This window comes from Delphinapterus leucas, chromosome 17, assembly GCF_059928025.1.
Source record: "Delphinapterus leucas isolate spDelLeu-1000000601 "Yukka" chromosome 17, BTC_Dleu_Yukka2, whole genome shotgun sequence".
Taxonomy (NCBI): domain Eukaryota; kingdom Metazoa; phylum Chordata; class Mammalia; order Artiodactyla; family Monodontidae; genus Delphinapterus; species Delphinapterus leucas.
In genome coordinates this window covers 85,947,781-85,971,647 of record NC_143145.1, presented here as the reverse complement: position 1 = coordinate 85,971,647, position 23,867 = coordinate 85,947,781, and the positions used below count along the sequence as shown (strand labels likewise).

The following is a 23,867-nucleotide window of genomic DNA, read 5'->3' as shown; positions in this document are numbered from 1 at the left end:
TAGGCTATGCACACTCTCAACTTTATCTATCTTATTTAATTCTTAAAAATGTTAATCGAGGCAGGTGGCATGATCCCCATTTTACACATGAGAAAAATGAGGTGTTTAAATGCTGTGTAACTTGGCCAACTTAATTAATAAGAGACCCAGTGATTGAATCCAGATTGAATTCCACCCATTTAAATTTAGAGCCCTAACTCCCATCAGTCCACAGAAATCCTCAACTTTGAACGTCCACGATCGTTAGAATACTTGCAGCCGGCCAGTCATACTGTGTCATTTCAAAGTAGACAATCAGAGCAGGTAATGAGGTGGAGAGGACCCGGTCATACTCCTTTTGTTGTGATTTTTGAAAGGGTTCAAGTTTTGGAGTGAAAACATGCTTTGTGAAGTGATGGATCTGAGTTTTCCGTATGTGCAAGACTGTTTCTTTATGATAGAAAACTGTTTCTTATGTTGCTTAAAATGTACATATTAAATGCAACATGCAGGATATATTGATTTAAAAAAAAAGATGTTACCATGAGCATGTTAGAGTCTGTATTTTACTTTTCAAAGTATCAATATATAGACCATTTTCTCCAGGTGAAGAAGGCTATCTGAAAGTGATTCTCTTTTTCATGATAATTTTATTCACACTTGGACCATATGTCTTTTAGACTTCATTTTTGCTTTTGTTCTTTTCTTCACCTTCTAGGTATAAAATCTGGTATATTAACTGTGAAAATTCTAGAGCTTCATGAGGAATGCACCATCCAAGTTGCAATGTGTGAGCAGTTATCGGGGCTGCAGGCTGACAGCTCTTCTCAGGGTGGGGCCCCTGGGACTGGCCTGAGGGTTCTCTTCGCCAAGGAGACTGCACGCTGCCTCCGGGGACTTCCACAAGACATCATCCGTATCTACCCTCCCTGGTGAGTGCAGAGAACTGATCCCCACAGTCCTCAACTGTGAGTTTGTCTCAAAAGACCTTTTTATCAGGAACATTTTTGTCACTTTATTATACAGTAATGCCAGGGGATGGAGCCAGGATTCGACATAGATTTTATGTAACAGAAGCTCTGAACTGTCTCTGATGGCTCGTTTGTATTTCTGGGAGCAAATTTTTGATAATTTGGCGGGGGTGGTGAGGTGGTGAGGGAGAAACAAGCACATCAAGATTCCTGCTTAAGTGGTGTGTTGTTATGAAATCTGGCTGTTTTTGTTTTTATCTTTCTTAGAAATATAATTTTCGTGAGAGTGATTATGTGACAATAGGATAATACACATTAATTTAATACTTCTTTGCTAATTACTTTAGGGGGATAAAAATCACGAATTAAGACATAATAGGGTTTGATCTTCAGGGGCATAAGTGGTCATTAGTGGATCAGAAATTATTTTTGAGGATACCATGTTTGTTTTCTTCTGCATAGGGTATTAATTTTTACCACCAAAAGAAGAGGGAAGGTTTGAGCAGACTTGTTTTAAGGGCTGTTAATTTTATTGACAGTTTTTAAGTTTCATTCATCTGTTAAATTCTTAGGTTTGAATTCAACTTAAAGATCTTTAAGTTAAACTTCTTCCCCAGACGAGGGATCTTTTCATTGTGTCCATAGTGCGTGATCATCAGTCTCTAATTAAATTCTTCCACAGACAGGCTGAGGATATCAGAGGGTAACTTGCATTACTTTATTTTATTTAAATTTCTGATACATTTTTAAATTGAACAATATAATATTACAATATAGAATCGTACACAGATTATAAGTATACGTTTCATCAAGTAATCACAAAGTGAATACATTCCTGTCCAGTCCAAGAAGTAGAATGCAGTCCATACCTGAGACTGCAACACTCTCCCCTTTCCTTCCTCTTCCTCCTGCTCCGGGTGACCATGATCCTGACTTCTGATGCAGTAGACACCTTTGAATGTGGGTTTTGTGCTTCTCAATATATTGTTACCATAATAACTTGTAAAGCTTATAGCTGTTTCCACTGCTGACAGTTTCTCAGCAGTCACGTCAATACCACCGTCAACATTTTCATGACTGCACATTATAATTTCTTTACTCTTTCCATATTCTCAGCATATAGTATATATCCATTGTTTTGCTAACATAAATAACTCTTTAATAGATATTCATATATATGTATTTACATATTTCGGGTTATTTCTCAGTAGATTTTAGGAACTGTTTTAGTGGATTAAAGGATATACCTTTTTTTTTTGCTTTTAATTAATTTTTATTGGAGTATAGTTGCTTTACAATGTTGTGTTAGTTTCTACTGCACAGCAAAATGAATCAGCTATACATATACATATATCCCCTCTTTTTTGGATTTCCTTCCCATTTAGGTCACCACAGTGCAGTAAGTAGAGTTCCCTGTGCTATATAGTATATTCTCATTAGTTGTCGATTTTATACATAGCATCAGTAGTGTATATGGGTCAATCCCAAAAGGGTATACATTTTGTTGTTGCTGTTACTGCTGTGATTTCTTGATACAGTTAAGTAAACTGTAAACCTCATAGTAGAGTACCTGCTGCTGAATACTCAAACTGAATACTTTCTCTTATATTTATTTACTGATGACAGCTTCTCTTTTGCAAATTGTTTTTCTTAACCTTTACTCATATATTCACTGGGGCCCGGGGGATATTCTTATCAATTCATATGTCTGTTTTGTATAGTAAAACTTTTCTATTTATACAATTATGTTACTTATGATAACAATTTTGTTTTTTCCTTCCTAATGCTTTTGCTTCTTTACCTGTTTCATGTCTTATTGCATTGGCTAGAACTTCCAAATCAAAACTTTTTCACTACTGTATTCCTAGTGACTAGAATAATGCTTGGCCTGTGGTAGACATTCAATAACTATATGATTAATGTTGAGTATTAGATAATCATCAAGATGTTGCCAGTCTTGTTATGTTCCCTGTTTGAATGAGAGGATGTATCAATGTATTTCATTGATTTGTACATTCGCTAAGAAGCATTTTTTGATGTTTACTTACTGTATAATAAGCCTTGTGCTAAATAATGGGTAAACAGTATTCAAAATGAATGACAAATCATCTCTGCCCTTAAGGGACTCACTTTATGGTGGAAGAGAAAGGTAAAATAAACATGTGATAAAGACTCTAGGAAGTACAATAATAGAGGTCTGTACAAAGGATGTGAGAGCAGTGAAGAGGTAAGCATGACTGATAGGTCGGTAGGGGGGAGAGAGAGAGAGAGAGAGAGAGAGAGAGAGAGAGTGTGTGTGTGTGTGTGTGTGTGTGTACGTGTACTGGGGAGAGAGCAGATTGAGGTAGCTTCCTGGAGTTGCTGATTATCTATCTAAGTTACGAAGGCTAAGTTGGAAAGAACCAAAGAAGGGGCTGTGAGGGCATTTGCAATAGAGGAGGCTGAATTAGCAAAGAACAAGAGGCCAGAGTGGCATGGTGTATGCAGGAATATACATAGCTCATATGGATGAAGGGGAATTCTGCAGCAGGAGTGGCAGCAAGTGAGGATGGAGAATGTGTACAATGTTAAAGAGCTGGTGTGTTGAATCCTCCCTGCTGTCTAGGAAAGGAAGGATGTGATCTTACTCACAGTTTGAAATTTGTGCAGGCTAACTTAGAAGGAGGCCAGAGTAAAGGCATCCAGGAGACTTTGGGAGTAGCTCAAGTGTGCGGGAAGATGATAACTTGGACTAGGATGGTAAACAGTAGATTCAGTACGTATCTCAGAGTTGGCAGCAACAGGATGTGCTGATGGATTTGATGTGGTTTGTGAAGGAGAGACAAGAAACAAGATTCCTCTGAGTTTCTGGCTTGAGGAAACAAGTGAGTTAGGGCACCATGTAGTAAAATGGGGAGACTTGGGGCAGATTTTGATGGCACAGTCAGCAGTACCTTCTTGACACCAGCAATACCTAAAGCCGTGAGTAAACACAAGAGAGACTGTGATGCCCAAAGAGAAACTGTCAGCTGGTCTGGTTTTCAGTGTAAGCCATGTGTGGTAACTGCCGAGGTAGAGCCCTCAGGCTTGTTCACAGCTGCTTTTGTTCCTGCTCCATCTTTGCCACCTGGGATTCTGTGAGATGAAGAAATTGCTAGGAGTAAAGCAATGATGAAGGTGGAAGGTTTGTTTATAGGGTGAGATTATCTTCCTGTTATGACAGCCAGTCTTTTCCCACCAAAATTACAGAGTGTCTTCAGAGGAAATAAATAGAAAACTACTGCAGTGTGAAAATGAAAAAATGAGCACCATGACAGTAATCTGGATAATCTGAAAAACTAGAGGGAAGAAGAGAAGGAAATCTGTCACTCATGCTTACATGAGAAAGAAGGAGAAGCAGGTGTCAGCTCTTGCTCCATGGGGCACTTTTCCATAGGGTCTTCATAGGAATATGACCAGAAGGCCTTGTGCTTAAATAACTTCGGGAAAGGCTGGTTAAATGTGTACTAGTTACTGTATTACAGGAGTGCTCAGAGTATCTAATATGAAAATGTGCATTATGATTCATAGTAGAGGGAAGCAGAAGAAGAGGGGAGCATACAAACAAGTGACCACTGTCTTCCTAGTCTAAGAAAGTGGATCAGGAGGGCAACTAAGGAGAGTGGTGTCTCAGAACATAGAGCAGGGAGTTCCAGGAACCCACACCTCCACCTAAACAGCTGCTGCACGGGCAGGAACCATGTGAAGTATGACTTCAGAATTCTATAGAGTTGAACATTTGTGGTCGAGGGAAGATTTTGGTAAAGAATACAGGGAGGGGGAAGGGTAAGCTGGGACGAAGTGAGAGAGTGGCATGGACATATACACACTACCAAATGTAAAATAGATAGCTAGTGGGAAGCAGCCGCATAGCACAGGGAGATCAGCTCGGTGCTTTGTGACCACCTAAAGGGGGTGGGATAGGGAGGGTGGGAGGGAGGGAGACGCAAGAGGGAGGGGATATGGGGACATATGTATACATATAGCTGATTCACTTTGTTATAAAGCAGAAACTAACACCATTGTAAAGCAATTATACTCCAATAAAGATGTTAAAAAAAAATGGGGAATTTCAGCTGCTGGTAGCAGCTACTGTCCCACATCACCCATCTCCACAATCCTGGTGCAGAATGCTAGAGCCAGGGTGGGCAGTATATCAGGGTTTGTACTGATTGCTGAATGAAGCTTTGATCACTGAGGCACTGGCACAGAGGCTAGTGGACATTTTTCCAGCCCCTTCACAGGCTGAAGTGGTTTCCAGGAGAGTTAAAGAGACAGTACATGTCTACCTCCCTGCTGTTTGGAACCAAACATTTAAGTGAATCTTTGTCAGGTCTAGCTGATGACAGAGACAATGAAACAAAAATACCACTTTGCTACACAAGACAAGGAGCACACAACTTACAAAATAGTATGGAAAATTCATAAATGGATGAATCCAGCTCTCAGTAAGTTAAGCTTCAGCAGCCCCTGTGGAATGGAAGAATTAAATTCCCCGAGTTACGCCAAAATAATACTGAAATGTCCAATTTTCAACAAAAATTACAAAATATACAAAGAAACAGGGAAGAATTGGTGCATTCACAGGAAAAAAAATTGACATCGCTGAGGAAGCCCAGACATTTGAATTATTAGTCGGGTATGTGAAATCAACTGTCTTAAATATTTCCAGTGAGTTAAAGGTTTACTATATATTAAAAACTAAAGGAAATCAGGAAAGTAATATGTGAGCAAAATGAAAATATAAGTAAAGATAGAAAAATTATAAAAAGCAAAGAGAAATTCTGGAGCTGAAGAGTATTGGGTTGGCCAAAAAGTTTGTTCAGTTTTTTCCATAAGATGGCTCTAGTAGCGCTTGTCTTTTAACTTCATTCGAAACAATTTTGTTAGACTGTATGGTGATAGCTGTCATATCGGTGCATTTAAAAAAAACCTTACCAAAATGGGTGAGTTTTTGTGTAGCCATTTTAATATTGATGATGGAGAAAAAAAGCAACATTTTTGGCATATAATGCTTTATCATTTCAAGAAAGGTAAAAACGCAAAAAAAGGTTTGTGCAGTGTATGGAGAAGGTGCTATGACTGATTGAACATGTCAAAGGTGGTTTGCGAAGTTTTGTGTTGGAGATTTCTCTCTGGATGATGCTCCGTGGTTGAGTAGACCAGTTGAAGTTGACAGTGATCAAATCAAGACATCAGTTGAGAACAATCAAAGTTATACCACGCGGGAGACAGCCAACATACTCAAAATATCCAAATCAAGTGTTGAAAATCATTTGTACCAGCTTGGTTATGTTAGTCACTTTGATGTTTGGGTTCCACATAAGTTAAACGAAATAAAACATTCTTGACCGTATTTCCACATGCGATTCTCTACTGAAACGTAAGGAAAACGTTCCATCTTTAAAACAAATAGTGACAGGCAAAGAAAAGTGGATACTGTACAGTAATGTGGAACGGAAGAGATAGTGGGCCAAGTGAAATGAACCACCACCAGCCACGCCAAAGCCTGGTCTTCATCCAAAGAAGGTGGTTTTGCATATATAGTGGGATTGGAAGGGAGTCCTCTATTATGAGCTCCTTCCGGAAAACCAAACAATTAATTCCAACGAGTACTGCTCCCAGTGAGACCAATTGAAAGCAGCACTCGACAAAAAGTGTCTGGAATTAGTCAACAGAAAATGCATAATCTTCCATCAGGATAACGCAAAACCTCATGTTTCTTTGATGACCAGGCAAAAACTGTTACAGCTTGGCTGGGAAGTTCTGATTCATCCACTGTATCCCCCAGACATTGCACCTTCGGATTTCCATTTATTTTAGTCTTCACAAAATTCTCTTAATGGAAGAAGTTTCGATTCCCTGCAAGACTGTAAAAGGCGCCTGGAACAGTTCTTTGCTCAAAAAGATAAAAAGTTTTGGGAGGATGGAATTTGAAGTTGCCTAAAAAACGGCAGAAGGTAGTGGAACAAAACGGTGAATACATTGTTAAATAAAGTTCTTGGTGAAAATGAAAAAATGTATCTTTTATTTTTACTTAAAAACCAAAGGAACTTTTTGGCCAACCCAAATACAATAACTTAAATTTTAAAACTCACTAGAGAGGTTCTACAACAGATTTAAACAAGTGAAACAAAAGATAAGTGAACTTGAAGATAAGACAATTGAACTTACATAGTCTAAGGAACAGAAAGAAAAATGAAAAGACCCTGAGAGACCTGTGGGATATGTCTTATCAAATAGAGAAACGTGCATTATAGGAGTACTAGAAGAAGAGAGGAAACATCAGAAAAAGTATTTGAAGAAATAATGGGTGAACCCCCCCGCCGGCCCAGATCTGATGAAAGACATACATATCCAGGGAGGTAAGTGATCTCCAGACACAATAAAATCAAAGAGATCGACACCAAGACATATTGTAGTGAAATTGTCAAAATCTAAAGACAAAAACTTTTGAAAGCAGAAATATGAAAGAAACTTGTCATGTACAAGGGATCCTCAATAATATTAAGAGCTGATATCTCATTGAAAACTGTGGGGTCATGGATGCGACTAGAGATTATCATACTAAGTAAGGTTAAGTCAGAAAGACATACCATATGATATCACTTACATGTGGAATCTAGAATACAGCACAAATGAACCTATTTACAAAACAAGCAAACTCACAGACATAGAGAACAGACTTGTGGTTACCAAGGGGGAGGCGGGGTGGGGGAGGGGTGGACTGGGAGTTTGGGGTTAGTAGGTGCAAACTGTTACATACAGAATGGATAAACAGGGTCATACTTTTTAGCACAGGGAACTGTATTCAATATCCTGTGATAAACCATAATGGAAAAGAATATAAAAAAGAATGTATATATGCGTATAACTGAGTCACTTTGTTGTACAGCAGAAATTAACACAGCATTGTAAGTCAACTAGACTTCAATAAAAAAGTAAGTAAAAAGTCTCATTTTAAATGGCATTTTGTTGATGACTACTAATGCTGAGCCTATGCATACTGTGTTTTTGTATATCATCTTTGAGAATTCCTGGAATAATGCCCACTTATAGGTAATGTATATCATTTTTATGTATTGTTGGAATTAATCTCCTAATATCTAGTTTAGAATTTTTGCATCGTATGCATGAGAGAAATTGGCCTACACTGTCCTTTCTTGTAATGTCCCTATTGGTTTCAAAATTATTAGGGCCTTATAAAATAAATTGGGACATGTTTAAAACAAACAAAAAAAACCCTGTGGGGTCAGAAAGCAGTTGATGACATATTTAAAACCAGAAAGGAAAAAAAAAAAACAAAACCAAACCTGTCAACCAAGAATTATCTCTCTGGTAAAACTACCCTTCAAGAATGAAAGAGAAATTAAGACATTTCCAGATATCAATAGCTGAACGGCATTTATTACCAGTAGACCTACCTTAGGAGAAATACTAAAGGGAGTCCTTCAGGCTGAAACGAAAGGATACTAAACAGCAACTTGAGGACTTCCCTGGTGGTCCAGTGGTTAAGACTTTACCTTCCAATGCAGGGGGTGCAAGTTTGATCCCTGGTCGGAGAGCTACGATCCCACATGCCTTGCAGCCAAAAACCAAAACATAAAACAGAAGCAATATTGTAACAAATTCAGTAAAGACTTAAAAAAATTAAATGGTCCACATCAAAAAAATTCTAAAAAAAAAAAAAGAGGAAACTTGAACCCAAGAAAAAATGAAGAACATTGGGAAAAGTAACTACAAAGGTAAATATAAAAGGCAATGTTATTGTATTTTTGGTATTGTTTGTAATGTTCTCTTTCTCCTGTATGATTTAAGAGAAATATTCATATACTTTATAAATCTGTGTTAATGAGAATACAAAGTATACAGATGTTCATCTTGGTATTTTCCAAAATAGGTTGTTACACTTTGTAATTCTAAGGTAAAAGTTAAGAAAATAACTCAAAAATGTAGACAAAGGGAAGAAATAATTAAAATAGCACAATACCAAAAAAAAAAACCCCACCTAAGTTAAAAAAAGAAAAGCAGTTATGAAGAAACTGAAGAACAAAAAGTAAAACATATAAGGCATACAGAAAACAATAGCTAAATGGTAGAAATAAAACCTTCCTTATCAGTAATCACATTAAATGTAAAACGATGAAACCGAACTATTAAAAGTTAGAGCCTAGCAGATTGGATTTACAAAAACAAAACAACAACAACAAAAAAAACAGGTTTTATCTATGTGCTGTCTACAAGAAACTCAATTTGGATATAGGTCACAAAGTGGTTGAAAGTAAAACAAACAAATATATATCTCATACAAATAGTGAACTAAAAGAGAACCTGGGCGGGTGTATTATTGTCAGGAAAAATAGATTTTAAATTAAAAAAAAAGGTTATGAGAAATGAAGGATATTATATATTGGTAAAAGATTCAATATAAGATGTAACAATTCTAAACATACATGTACCTAACAAAGGAGCCCCAAAAATATATGAAGCAAAGATTGAAAGAATTGAAAATAGTCAAATCTACAGTAAATAGTTGGAGACTTCAGTATCCCACTTTCAATGATGAACAGAACGAACAGAAGGTCAATAAGGAAACAGAAGACTTGAATGACACAATAAACCAATTAGACCTAACAAGTATGTAGAGAGCACTCTTATCTCAAAACAGCAAAATATATATTCTTCCTAACTGTGCATAGAAGGTTCTCCAACTAAACCCAGATGTTAGGCCACAAAAGTTGTTACAGACTGAATTGTGTTCCCTTTAAATTCATATACTGAAGTTCTAACCCCCACTATACCTCACATTGTGACTATACAGCAAGTCCCCTACATATGACGCGTTCGTAAGTCCAGTTTGCTCGTAAGTCCAACAAAGTTAGCCTAGGTATCCAAGTAACACAATCTGCTATATAGTACTGTACTTTAATAGGTTTATAAGAGTTTTCACACAAATAACACATTAAAAAATGCAAAAAAACACCTTTTTAATCTTCCAGTACAGTACCTTAAAAAGGACAGTAGTACAGTACAACAGCTGGTATCCAGGGGCTGGCATCGAGTGAACAGGCAGGAAGAGTTACTGACTGGAGGAGGGAGAGGTGGTGAGAGATGGTAGAGCTGAAGGATCGTCAGCAATAGCAGACGGAGGGCAAGCTGCAATTTCATTCACGCCTGACACTGATGGCACAGGTTCTGGTTCCTTGCTGGATTCAATTCTGTCTACCCCATTGAAAAAGCAGTCCAGTGATGTCTGGGGAGTAGCTCTTTTTTTCTCGTCATAGATGACATGGTAGCACTGGATTGCATTCTGAATGGCTGCTGTGATCTTTGTGTACCGTTCTACGTTCGGGTCCTGTGCCTCAAAAACTAACAGTGCTTCCTCAAATAAAGAAAATCCCCTTGCTGTTTCCTGCGTTGCAGATCTCTTCTTAGCACTACCAGCTGCATCACCGCTGCTTTTACTCTTGCTTCCGGACATCCTGGGCTTGTAATAAAGATAGTATACCCTATATAGTACTGTACAGTAAGGTATGCAAAACCGCAACCACTTGTAGAGGATGCGCCCATATGACAGTGTACACCAGACACGTGAACTAACTTATGTGATTGGACGGACATGCAAATGCACATTCGCATCTTTGAAAGTTCGCAAACTTGAAGGTTCATACGTAGGGCACTTACTGTACTAATTCCTTGCCCCTTTAGCTCTGTGATGTAGGCTAATTGTAAGTCCAGCCTTCAGGCAGCAACTGGAAAAGTCAGGATATTAGATATGCAGGGGCAAGCTCTTTGATTGCCATGATCCTCCTTTTCCACAGGTGTGACAGAGCATTAAGAGCTATCTCATTGGCTTTTTCAAGGAGATTATGAAAGTGTCATGTGTAAGCACCCAGAAGGCTGCCAGTAAGTAGTAGCAGCTCAAGAAATGGTATCTGAGGTTGAACTGTAATGATTAAGTTGGAAACACCAGTCAGTGGCATCTGAGTTCCCCACTCGTTGCCTTCTGTTTCTCCTCTCTGTTAGGCACCTCACCCCTCACTTATCTTAACTGCCCATCCCTGGACAATCGCCTCTACCCCAGTACTTCTGATTCTTCACGTACCTAAGTCAGCAGTTCACATTTATTTGTTTATGTATTCTGTCTTGTCCAAAATGGATTTTAAGTGGCCTTAAAAGTATAAGGTTTCAATGAATATGGAAATCTACATGCAAGAGAATCAAGCAAGCAGTGGTAAAGGAGGAGACTCACTTAACACTGAGGCTCAAGGCTCTGCATGCAGAGTGACCCAGTACACATAAAAAGTACTGCCACGTCTGGCAGTGATCCCTTAGAAAAGTGTTCTTAAAAGGAAAAGGACACAGCTGTAATATAGAAATAAAACTAGAAATTATAGCAAATATAATAACCAGTTGAGTGGGGATTCTTTCTCTTAACATCTCTTTGTGCAAGCTGCCAGCATAAGAGCTCAGTGCTATTCAGTGAGATTGTGGATTGTATAGTGTTTATCGGCTCTCTTATCTTGGGAATGTTTTGAGCATCTGTGAGCATAGTACCTAAATGAGTGAAATGGAGATAAAGATACCTCAAGGGGTATGTTAAACTTAATGAAACAGTGTGTCTGTTACTAGTGTCAGTAGGGTAGTTGCTCAGTGAATTTTAGCTATTTATTCACATTAATTGCTAGAGCTTTCTACAACACAGATGATTTTTTAAAAATCTGTTAGTGATATACTTAATGCAGGAGTACTTTTTAGGATATCTAGAGGAAAGCATAAAAGAAGAATGATTTTAAGCTAATCCTTGTTAACATTTCTTTTTGGCTGTCTCTTGATAAGTATTAGGTCGCAATGAGTTTAAAGTCATGCTGCTGACATATTTGCATTCTTTGTTTCACTCAGCAGATATTTTTAGAGTGGCCAGTGCTGGGGGTACAATCATGTCAGTACCATAACGGAGTTGCCACTGCAGTAGCGGTGACAGTCCTGTAAGCAGCCAGCCACAGCGTGGCGGGTGGGAGAATGTGCAGAGTCACAATCAGGAGCTCAGGAAGGCAGAGGGAGCCCTGAGACAGGCAGCCTCAGGACAGTAGAGCTGCGCAGAGGTCTGAAGCGTGAGCAGGAGGGTCCATCTAACTAGGATTGGGGGCAGTAACTCGCTCGAGGAGCCTGTGGAGGAGGCTGATTGTACAGAGGAAGGGGTGTGGCGGTGGATGAAGCTAGCAGCATCTGGGCCCTGAAGGGCTTGTACTGCGTGCCAGGTACAGACTTAATCCGCAAATTAAAGGAGGTAGCAGAGCACTTAATTAGGTCTGCATTTAGAAAATTCACCAGAAATACTGTGAAGAATTAGTTGGAGCAGGGGTGGGGCACTGTGCCTACTGACATGCACACTTCTGAGGAGGTTCTTGCAGTGAGAAGGTGAAGGGCAGTGAAAGGGCTAGCCAGTCCAGACAGCAGCCGTGAGGAGAAGCAACTGGGCCCTGAGAGTAGTACCAGGAGGATGAGTGGAGGGGAGGCAACTCTCTTAGCCTGAAAATTTGGGTTTTCTAATCTCACAGACGGTAGCACCTGCACAAAGATAGAGAATAGGTGGGACAGACTCAGGATCGTCTCCGCTTCTGGTTAACAGAAATCAGCCAACTGCGTTAAGGTCAGCTGAGCTGAGGTTGATGCAAGTGGGGAGCCTAAGAGAGATGTGTGCCTGAACCGAGTGCCCACTCAGTCTGCTGTAACAAGTTACCGTAGACTGGGTGGCTAACGAACAACAGAAATACCTATTTCAAGAGTTCTGGGGGCTGGAAGTCCAGGTCAGGGCCTGGCAGATTCAGTGTCTGGTTAGGACTGTTCCCTGGTTCATCGATGGCCATCTTCTCTCTGTATCCTCACATGGCAGAAGGGGCTGGGGAGCTCTCTGGGGTCTCTTTAACAGGGCACTAATCTTGTTTATGAGGGGTCCACTCTCATGACCTAATCACCTTTCAAAGATCTCACCTCCATCACTTTGGGCATTAGGAGGCAATGTGTAAATTTGGGAACGATACAGACATTCAGCCTACAGCGGCACCACAGGCATACCTGCAGCAGAACCACGATTGCCCCAGAAAAGACATTCTGGGTGTACTCTCAACACACAGTCACTGTGGATGAAGTCCTTGAGGTTCCACCTGATAAAGTAGTAACATTTCTGAGTGTTACCAAGCATGTAATCCTCCATTAAAAAAGTGATCACAAAAAATACTCATAAAGTGGGATTGCAGTGTGGCATCAGATGGACCCACCAAGATAAACTCTCTATAAAATGTACAGCTGAATGATTTACCTAAGGTTATCAGCTGTAAACCTGTTGAGTATAGGGAAATATTTACCAAATAAGACAACTTTGGTTTTTCAATAATTGATCTGAAGCCATTTTTAATTAGCAGAGGCAGTAGCTCATCAAGGTCATTCCTAGCTTATGGTAATAAAATAATATGTAATTTGCTTTTGAATAGTTATTTCTATTTATTTTCGTTAGTGCAACATTCATCTCATCCCAAAGTGGTATAAAGTCAGTGAGATAAAATCTTTAAAAGGATGTGGAACACAGTTTTGTTTTACCTTGCTAGAATGATCTGATCTGTTAGGAGACTGGTTTCTCCTGGCTTTGATGGCCACGTGGGTACAGCTTCTGTCACTGTGTCATAGACAGGTGTCTTTAATGAGTTCTGCAGCACATACCACAACTGACTGAGAGGAGGAAAAGCAATGAGAGCTGCAGTTGATGCTGTTGCTGAGATTTCTCCTCCAGGTGGTACAATTCCTGTGCTGAACAGTGACTAGGAAACAGCCTGAAACTGCCCTGCTCTTCCAGAGCAGGAATGTGAGGGGCCTAGGGCAGTTTGTCAGGAAGGAATTTGGTAAAAATTGTAGCCGGAATTTTTAATAAGCTAATAGAATGTAACGTAGGGGAAGTAAGGTTTACCAATGTAAAAAATTGCGCTCAAGAACTGAGCAGCATGTTTATTCCTAGGTATTTTATTCTTTTTGTTGCAATGGTAAATGGGAGTGTTTCCTTAATTTCACTTTCAGATTTTTCATCATTAGTTTGTAGGAATGCAAGAGATTTCTGTGCATTAATTTTATATCCTGCAACTTTACCAAATTCATTGGTTAGCTCTAGTAGTTTTCTGGTGGCATCTTTAGGATTCTCTATGTATAGTATCATGTCATCTGCAAACAGTGACAGTTTTACTTCTTTTCCAATTTGTATTCCTTTTATTTCTTTTTCTTCTCTGATTGCCATGGCTAGGACTTCCAAAACGATGTTGAATAATAGTGGTGAGAGTGGACATCCTTGTCTTGTTCCTGACCTTAGAGGAAATGCTTTCAGTTTTTCACCATTGAGAATGATGTTTGCTGTGGGTTTGTCGTATATGGCCTTTATTTTGTTGAGGTAGGTTCCCTCTATGCCCACTTTCTGGAGAGTTTTTTTTTTTATCGTAAATGGGTGTTGAATTTTGTCAAAAGCTTTTTCTGCATCTATTGAGATGATCATATGGTTTTTCTTCTTCAATTTGTTAATATGGTGTATCACATTGATTGATTTGCGTATATTGAAGAATCCTTGCATCCCTGGGATAAATCCCACTTGATCATGGTGTATGATCCTTTTAATGTGTTGTTGGATTCTGTTTGCTAATATTTTGTTGAGGATTTTTGCATCCATATTCATCAGTGATATTGGTCTGTAATTTTCTTTTTTTGTAGTATCTTTGTCTGGTTTTGGTATCAGGGTGATGGTGGCCTCATAAAATGAGTTTGGGAGTGTTCCTTCCTCTGCACTTTTTTGGAAGAGTTTGAGATGGATGGGTGTCAGCTCTTCTCTAAATGTTTGATAGAATTCACCTGTGAAGCCATCTGGTCCTGAGCTTTTGTTTGTTGGAAGATTTTTTTTTTTTTTAAACATCTTTATTGGGGTATAATTGTTTTACAATGGTGTGTTAGTTTCTGCTTTATAACAAAGTGAATCAGTTATACATATACATATGTTCCCATATGTCTTCCCTCTTGCGTCTCCCTCCCACTCTCCCTATCCCACCCCTCCAGGCTGTCACAAAGCACCGAGCTAATATCCCTGTGCCTTGCGGCTGCTTCCCCCTAGCTATCTACCTTACTACGTTTGTTAGTGTGTATATGTCCATGACTCTCTCGCACCCTGTCAAAGCTCACCCTTCCCCCTCCCCATATCCTCAAGTCCGTTCTCCAGTAGGTCTGCGTCTTTATTCCTGTCTTACCCCTAGGTTCTTCATGACATTTTTTTTCCCTTAAATTCCGTATATATCTGTTAGCATACGGTATTTGTCTTTTTCTTTCTGACTTACTTCACTCTGTATGACAGACTCTAGGTCTATCCATCTCATTACAAATAGCTCAATTTCATTTCTTTTTAAGGCTGAGTAATATTCCATTGTATATATGTGCCACATCTTCTTTATCCATTCATCCGATGATGGGCGCTTAGGTTGTTTCCATCTCCGGGCTATTGTAAATTGAGCTGCAATGAACATTTTGGTACATGACTCTTTGAATTTTGGTTTTCTCAGGGTATATGCCCAGTAGTGGGATTGCTGGGTCATATGGTAATTCTATTTGTAGTTTTTTAAGGAACCTCCATATTGTTCTCCATAGTGGCTGAACCAATTCACATTCCCACCAGTAGTGCAAGAGTGTTCCCTTTTCTCCACACCCTCTCCAGCATTTATTGTTTCTAGATTTTTTGATGATGGCCATTCTGACTGGTGTGAGATCATATCTCATTGTAGTTTTGATTTGCATTTCTCTAATGATTAATGATGTTGAGCATTCTTTCATGTGTTTGTTGGCATTCTGTATATCTTCTTTGGAGAAATGTCTATTTAGGTCTTCTGCCCATTTTTGGATTGGGTTGTTTGTTTTTTTGTTATTGAGCTGCATGAGCTGCTTGTAAATTTTGGAGATTAATCCTTTGTCAGTTGCTTCATTTGCAAATATTCTCTCCCATTCTGAGGGTTGTCTTTTGGTCTTGATTATGGTTTCCTTTGCTGTGCAAAAGCTTTGAAGTTTCATTAGGTCCCATTTGTTTATTTTTGTTTTTATTTCCATTACTCTAGGAGGTGGATCAGAAAGGATCTTGCTGTGATTTATGTCATAGAGTGTTCTGCCTATGTTTTCCTCTAAGAGTTTGATAGTTTCTGGCCTTACATTTAGGTCTTTAATCCATTTTGAGCTTATTTTTGTGTATGGTGTTAGGGAGTGTTCTAATTTCATTCTTTTACATGTAGCTGTCCAGTTTTCCCAGCACCATTTATTGAAGAGGCTGTCCTTTCTCCACTGTACATTCCTGCCACCTTTATCAAAGATAAGGTGTCCATATGTGTGTGGGTTTATCTCTGGGCTTTCTATCCTGTTCCATTGATCTATCTTTCTGTTTTTGTGCCAGTACCATACTGTCTTGATTACTGTAGCTTTGTAGTATAGTCTGAAGTCAGGGAGCCTGATTCCTCCAGCTCCTTTTTTCGTTCTCAAGATTGCTTTGGCTATTCGGGGTCTTTTGTGTTTCCATACAAATTGCGAAATTTTTTGTTCTAGTTCTGTGAAAAATGCCAGTGGTAGTTTGATAGGGATTGCATTGAATCTGTAGATTGCTTTGGGTAGTAGAGTCATTTTCACAATGTTGATTCTTCCCATCCAAGAACATGGTATATCTCTCCATCTATTTGTATCATCTTTAATTTCTTTCATCAGTGTCTTATAATTTTCTGCATACAGGTCTTTTGTCTCCTTAGGTAGGTTTATTCCTAGATATTTTATTCTTTTTGTTGCAATGGTAAATGGGAGTGTTTTCTTGATTTCACTTTCAGATTTTTCATCATTAGTATATAGGAATGCCAGAGATTTCTGTGCATTAATTTTGTATCCTGCTACTTTACCAAATTCATTGATTAGCTCTAGTAGTTTTCTGGTAGCATCTTTAGGATTCTCTATGTATAGTATCATGTCATCTGCAAACAGTGACAGCTTTACTTCTTCTTTTCCGATTTGGATTCCTTTTATTTCCTTTTCTTCTCTGATTGCTGTGGCTAAAACTTCCAAAACTATGTTGAATAAGAGTGGTGAGAGTGGGCAACCTTGTCTTGTTCCTGATCTTAGTGGAAATGCTTTCAGTTTTTCACCATTGAGGACGATGTTGGCTGTGGGTTTGTCATATATGGCCTTTATTATGTTGAGGAAAGTTCCCTCTATGCCTACTTTCTCCAGGGTTTTTATCATAAATGGGTGTTGAATTTTGTCGAAAGCTTTCTCTGCATCTATTGAGATGATCATATGGTTTTTCTCCTTCAATTTGTTAATATGGTTTATCACATTGATAGATTTGCGTATATTGAAGAATCCTTGCATTCCTGGAATAAACCCCACTTCATCATGGTGTATGATCCTTTTAATGTGCTGTTGGATTCTGTTTGCTAGTATTTTGTTGAGGATTTTTGCATCTATGTTCATCAGTGATATTGGCCTGTAGTTTTCTTTCTTTGTGACATCCTTGTCTGGTTTTGGTATCAAGGTGATGGTGGCCTCGTAGAAGGAATTTGGGAGTGCTCCTCCCTCTGCTATATTTTGGAAGAGTTCGAGAAGGATAGGTGTTAGCTCTTCTCTAAACGTTTGATAGAATTCACCTGTGAAGCCATCTGGTCCTGGGCTTTTGTTTGTTGGAAGATTTTTAATCACAGTTTCAATTTCAGTGCTTGTGATTGGTCTGTTCATATTTTCTATTTCTTCCTGATTCAGTCTTGGCAGGTTGTGCATTTCTAAGAATTTGTCCATTTCTTCCAGATTGTCCATTTTATTGGCATAGAGTTGCTTGTAGTAATCTCTCATGATTTTTTTTTATTTCTGCAGTGTCAGTTGTTACTTCTCCTTTTTCATTTCTAATTCTATTGATTTGAGTCTTCTCCCTTTTTTTCTTGATGAGTCTGGCTAGTGGTTTATCTATTTTGTTTATCTTCTCAAAGAACCAGCTTTTAGTTTTATTGATCTTTGCTATCGTTTCCTTCATTTCGTTTTCATTTATTTCTGATCTGATTTTTATGATTTCTTTCCTTCTGCTAGCTTTGGGGTTTTTTCGTTCTTCTTTCTCTAATTGCTTGAGGTGCAAGGTTAGGTTGTTTATTCGAGATGTTTCCTGCTTCTTAAGGTGGGCTTGTATTGCTATAAACTTCCCCCTTAGAACTGCTTTTGCTGCATCCCATAGGTTTTGGGTCGTTGTGTCTCCATTGTCATTTGTTTCTAGGTATTTTTTTATTTCCTCTTTGATTTCTTCAGTGATCACTTCATTATTAAGTAGTGTATTGTTTAGCCTCCATGTGTTTGTATTTTTTACAGATCTTTTCCTGTAATTGATATCTAGTCTCATGGCGTTGTGGTCAGAAAAGATACTTGATACAATTTCAGTTTTCTTAAATTTACCAAGGCTTGATTTGTGACCCAAGATATGATCTATCCTGGAGAATGTTCCATGAGCACTTGAGAAAAATGTGTATTCTGTTGTTTTTGGATGGAGTGTCCTATAAATATCAATTAAGTCCATCTTGTTTAATGTATCATTTAAAGCTTGTGTTTCCTTATTTATTTTCATTTTGGATGATCTGTCCACGGGTGAAAGTGGGGTGTTAAAGTCCCCTACTATGAATGTGTTACTGTCGATTTCCCCTTTTATGGCTGTTAGTATTTGCCTTATGTATTGAGGTGCTCCTATGTTGGGTGCATAAATATTTACAATTGTTATATCTTCTTCTTGGATCGATCCCTTGATCATTATGTAGTGTCCTTTTTTGTCTCTTTTAATAGTCCTTATTTTAAAGTCTATTTTGTCTGATATGAGAATTGCTACTCCAGCTTTCTTTTGGTTTCCATTTGCATGGAATATCTTTTTCCATCCCCTTACTTTCAGTCTGTATGTGTCTCTAGGTCTGAAGTGGGTCTCTTGTAGACAGCATATATAAGGGTCTTGTTTTTGTATCCATTCAGCCAATCTGTGTCTTTTGGTGGGAGCATTTAGTCCATTTACATTTAAGGTAATTATCGATATGTATGTTCCTATTCCCATTTTCTATATTGTTTTGGGTTCGCTATTATAGGTCTTTTCCTTCTCTTGTGTTTCTTGTCTAGAGAAGTTCCTTTAGCATTTGTTGTAAAGCTGGTTTGGTGGTGCTGAACTCTCTCAGCTTTTGCTTGTCTGTAAAGGTTTTAATTTCTCCATCAAATCTGAATGAGATCCTTGCTGGGTAGAGTAGTCTTGGTTGCAGGTTTTTCTCCTTCATCACTTTCAGTATGTCCTGCCACTCCCTTCTGGCTTCTGGGGTTTCTGCTGAGAGATCAGCTGTTAACCTTATGGGGATTCCCTTGTGTGTTATTTGTTGTTTTTCCCTTGCTGCTTTTAATATGCTCTCTTTGTATTTAATTTTTGACAGTTTGATTAATATGTGTCTTGGCGTATTTCTCCTTGTATTTATCCTGTATGGGACTCTCCGTGCTTCCTGGACTTGATTAACTATTTCCTTTCCCATATTAGGGAAGTTTTCAACTATAATCTCTTCAAATATTTTCTCAGTCCCTTTCTTTTTCTCTTCTTCTTCTGGAACCCCTATAATTCGAATGTTGGTGCGTTTAATGTTGTCCCAGAGGTCTCTGAGACTGTCCTCAGTTCTTTTCATTCTTTTTTCTTTATTCTGCTCTGCAGTAGTTATTTCCACTATTTTATCTTCCAGGTCACTTATCCGTTCTTCTGCCTCAGTTATTCTGCTAGTGATCCCATCTAGAGTACTTTTAATTTCATTTATTGCGTTGTTCATCGTTGCTTGTTTCATCTTTATTTCTTCTAGGTCCTTGTTAACTGTTTCTTGCATTTTGTCCATTCTACTTCCAAGATTTCGGATCATCCTTACTATCATTATTCTGAATTCTTTTTCAGGTAGACTGCCTATTTCCTCTTCATTTGTTAGGTCTGGTGCATTTTTATCTTGCTCCTTCATCTGCTGTGTGTTTTTCTGTCTTCTCATTTTGCTTATCTTACTGTGTTTGGGGTCTCCTTTTTGCAGGCTGCACGTTCGTAGTTCCCGTTGTTTTTGATGTCTGTCTCCAGTGGCTAAGGTTGTTTCAGTGGGTTGTGTAGGCTTCCTGGTGGAGGGGACTAGTGCCTGTGTTGTGGTGGATGAGGCTGGATCTTGTCTCTCTAGTGGGCAGGTTCACGTCCGGTGGTGTGTTTTGGGGTGTCTGTGGCCTTATTATGATTTTAGGCAGCCTCTCTGCTAGTGGGTGGGGTTGTGTTCCTGTTTTGCTAGTTGTTTGGCATAGGTTGTCCAGCACTGTGGCTTGCTGGTCGTTGAGTGAAGCTGGGTGCTGGTGTTAAGATGGAGGTCTCTGGGAGATTTCCACCGTTTAATATTATGTGGAGCTGGGAGGTCTCTTGTTGACCAGTGTCCTGAAGTTGGCTCTCCTACCTCAGAGGCAGAGCCCTGACTCCTGGCTGGAGCACCAAGAGCCTTTCATCCACACGGCTCAGAATAAAAGGGAGAAAAAGTAGAGAGAATTAGAAGTATGAGGAAAGAAAGAAGGAAAGGAGGAAAGGAAGGAAGGAAGAAAGCAGCAAAGAAGGAAAGAAAGGAGGGAGGGAGGAAGGAAGGAAGGAAGGAAGGAGGGAAAGAAGGAAAAAAGAAAGAAAGAAGATACAGTAAAAATAAAATAAAGTATAGTTATTGAATTAAAAAATATTTAGAAAAAAAAAAGGGACGGATAGAACCTTAGGACAAATGTTGGAAGCAAAGCTATACAGAGAAAATCTTACACAGAAGCATACACATACACCTTCACAAAAAGAGGTAAAGGGGGAAAAATCATAAATCTTGCTCTCAGAGACCACCTCCTCAATTTGGGGTGATTCGTTGTCTAAAGGAGGGAAGGAAGGAAGGAAAGAAAGAAAGAAAGAACGAAGGTAAAGTATAATAAAGTTATTACAATTAAAATTAATTATTAAGAAAAAAAACATAAAAAAAAAAAAAAACCATGGACGGATAGAGCCCTAGGACAGATGGTGGAAGCAAGACTATACAGACAAGATCTCACACAGAAGCATACACGTACACATTCACAAAAAGAGGAAAAGGGAAAAAAATCATAGATCTCGCTCCTAAAGTCCACCTCTTCAATTTGGGATCGATCATTCCTTGTCTATTCAGGTATTCCACAGAAGCAGGGTATATCAAGTTGATTGTGGAGCTTTAATCCGCTGCTTCTGAGGCTGCTGGGAGAGATTTCCCTTTCTCTTCTTTGTTCTCACAGCTCACAGGAGCTCAGCTTTGGATTTGGCCCTGCCTCTGCGTGTAGGTCGCTGGAGGGCGTCTGTTTTTTGCTCAGACAGGACGGGGTTAAAGGACCGCTGATTCGGGGGCTCCGGCTCACTCAGGCCGGGGGTGGGGGGGAGGAAGGAGGGGCACTGCGTGCGGGGCGGGCCTGCAGCGTCAGAGGCGGCGTGACGTTGCACCAGCCTGAGGCCCGCCGTGCGTTCTCCCGGGGAAGTTGTCCCTGGATCCCGGGAACCTGGCAGTGGCGGGCTGTACAGGCTCCGCAGAAGAGGGGTGTGGAGAGTGACCTGTGCTCGCACACAGGCCCCTTGGTGGCGGCAGCAGCAGCCTTAGCGTCTCCCGCCCGTCTCTGGGGTCCGCGCTTTTAGCCGCGGCTCGCGCCCGTCTCTGGGGTTCGCGCTTTTAGCCGCGGCTCACGCCCGTCTCTGGAGTTCCTTTAAGCAGCGCTCTTATACCCCTCTCCTCGCGCACCAGGAAACAAAGAGGGAAGAAAAAGCCTCTTGCCTCTTAGGCAGGTGCAGGCTTTTCCCCGAACTCCCTCCCGGCTAGTCATGGTGCACTAACCCCTTCAGGCTTTGTTCAAGCCGCCAACCCCAGTCTTCTCCCTGCGCTCCGTCCAAAACCGAAACCCGAGCCTCAGCTCGCAGCCCCGCCCGCCCTGGCAGGTGAGCAGACAAGCCTCTCGAGCTGGTGAGTGCCGGTTGGCACCGATCCTCTGTGCGGGAATCTCCCCGCTTTGCCCTCCGCACCCGTCGCTGTGCACTACTCCGCGGTCCCGAAGCTCCCCCCTCCGCCTCCCGCAGTCTCCGCCCGCGGAGGGGCTTCCTAGTGTGTGGAAACTTTTCCTCCTTCACAGCTCCCTCCCACTGGTGCAGGTGCCGTCCTTATTCTTTTGTCTCTGTTTTTTCTTTTTTTCTTTTGCCCTACCCAGGTACGTGGGGAGTTTCTTGCCTTTTGGGAGGTCTGAGGTCTTCTGCCAGCCTTCAGTAGGTGTTCTGTAGGAGTTGTTCCACGTATAGATGTATTTCTGGTGTATCCGTGGGGAGGAAGGCGATCTCCGCGTCTTACTCTTCCACCATCTTCAAGGTCCCCCTGTTGGAAGATTTTTAATCACAGTTTCAGTTTCATTACTTGTGATTGGTCTGTTCATATTTTCTGTTTCCTCCTGGTTCAGTCTTGGAAAGTTATACCTTTCTAAGAATTTGTCCATTTCTTCCAGATTGTCCATTTATTGGCATAGAGTTGCTTGTAGTAGTCTCTTAGGATGCTTTGTATTTCTGTGGTGTCTGTTGTAATTTCTCCTTTTTCATTTCTAATTTTATTGATTTGAGTCCTCTCTTTTTCTTGATGAGTCTGGCTAATGGTTTATCAATTTTGTTTATCTTCTCAAAGAACCAGCTTTTAGTTTTATTGATCTTTGCTATTGTTTTCTTTGTTTCTATTTCATTTATTTCTGCTCTGATCTTTATGACTTCTTTCCTTCTGCTAACTTTGGGTTTTGTTTGTTCTTCTTTCTCTTGTTCCTTTAGGTGTAAGGTTAGATTGTTTATTTGAGATTTTTCTTGTTTCTTGAGGTAGGCTTGTATAGCTATAAACTTCCCTCTTAGAGCTGCTTTTCTGCATCCCATAGGTTTTGGATTGTCGTGTTTTCATTGTCATTTGTCTCTAGGTGTTTTTTGATTTCCTCTTTGATTTCTTCAGTGATCTCTTGGTTATTTAGTAACGTATTGTTTAGCCTCCATGTGTTTGTGTTTTTTATGTTTTTTTCCCTGTAATTCATTTCTGATCTCATAGCGTTGTGGTCAGAAAAGATGTCTGATAATGATTTCAGATTTCTTAAACTTACTGATGAAAGAAATTAAAGATGATACCAATAGATGGAGAGATATACCATGTTCTTGGATTGGAAGAATCAATATTGTGAAAATGACTATACTACCCAAAGCAATCTACAGATTCAGTGCAATCCCTATCAAATTACCAATGGCATTTTTTGTGGAACTAGAACAAAAAAGATCTTAAAATTTGTATGGAGACACAAAAGACCCCGTATAGCCAAAGCAGTCAAGGGAAAAAAACAGAGCTGGAGGAATCAGACTCCCTGACTTCAGACTATACCACAAAGCTACAATAATCAAGACAATATGGTACCGGCACGAAAACAGAAACATAGATCAATGGAACAAGATAGAAAGCCCAGAGATAAACCCACACACCTGTGGTCAACTAATCTGTGACAAAGGAGGCAAGGATATACAATGGAGAAAAGACAGTCTCTTCAACAAGTGGTGCTGGGAAAACTGGACAGCTACATGTAAAAGAATGAAATTAGAACACTCCCTAACACCATACACAAAAATAAACTCAAAATGGATTAGAGACCTAAATGTAAGACCAGACACTATAAAACCCTTAGAGGAAAACATACGAAGAACACTCTTTGACATAAATCACAGCAAGATCTTTTTTGACACACCTCCTAGAGAAATGGAAATAAAAACAAAAATAAACAAATGGGACC

The 23,867-nt window shown here is 39.7% G+C and overlaps 1 protein-coding gene across 8 annotated transcripts in view; it reads left to right on the top strand.

The window, feature by feature from the left end:
* Positions 1 to 23,867, top strand: part of SPIDR (scaffold protein involved in DNA repair) — a 393,663-nt gene that overhangs the window by 153,509 nt on the left and 216,287 nt on the right. For all 8 annotated transcript variants that reach the window (XR_016388576.1, XR_016388575.1, XR_016388574.1 and 5 more), the window contains exon 8: positions 698 to 911. Coding sequence is in view for 4 of the 8 variants with exons in the window: in XM_022556901.3 (XP_022412609.1) it covers positions 698 to 911 (214 nt within the window). In the remaining 4 variants the exon portion in view is untranslated. The remainder of the gene's footprint in view (positions 1 to 697; positions 912 to 23,867) is intronic.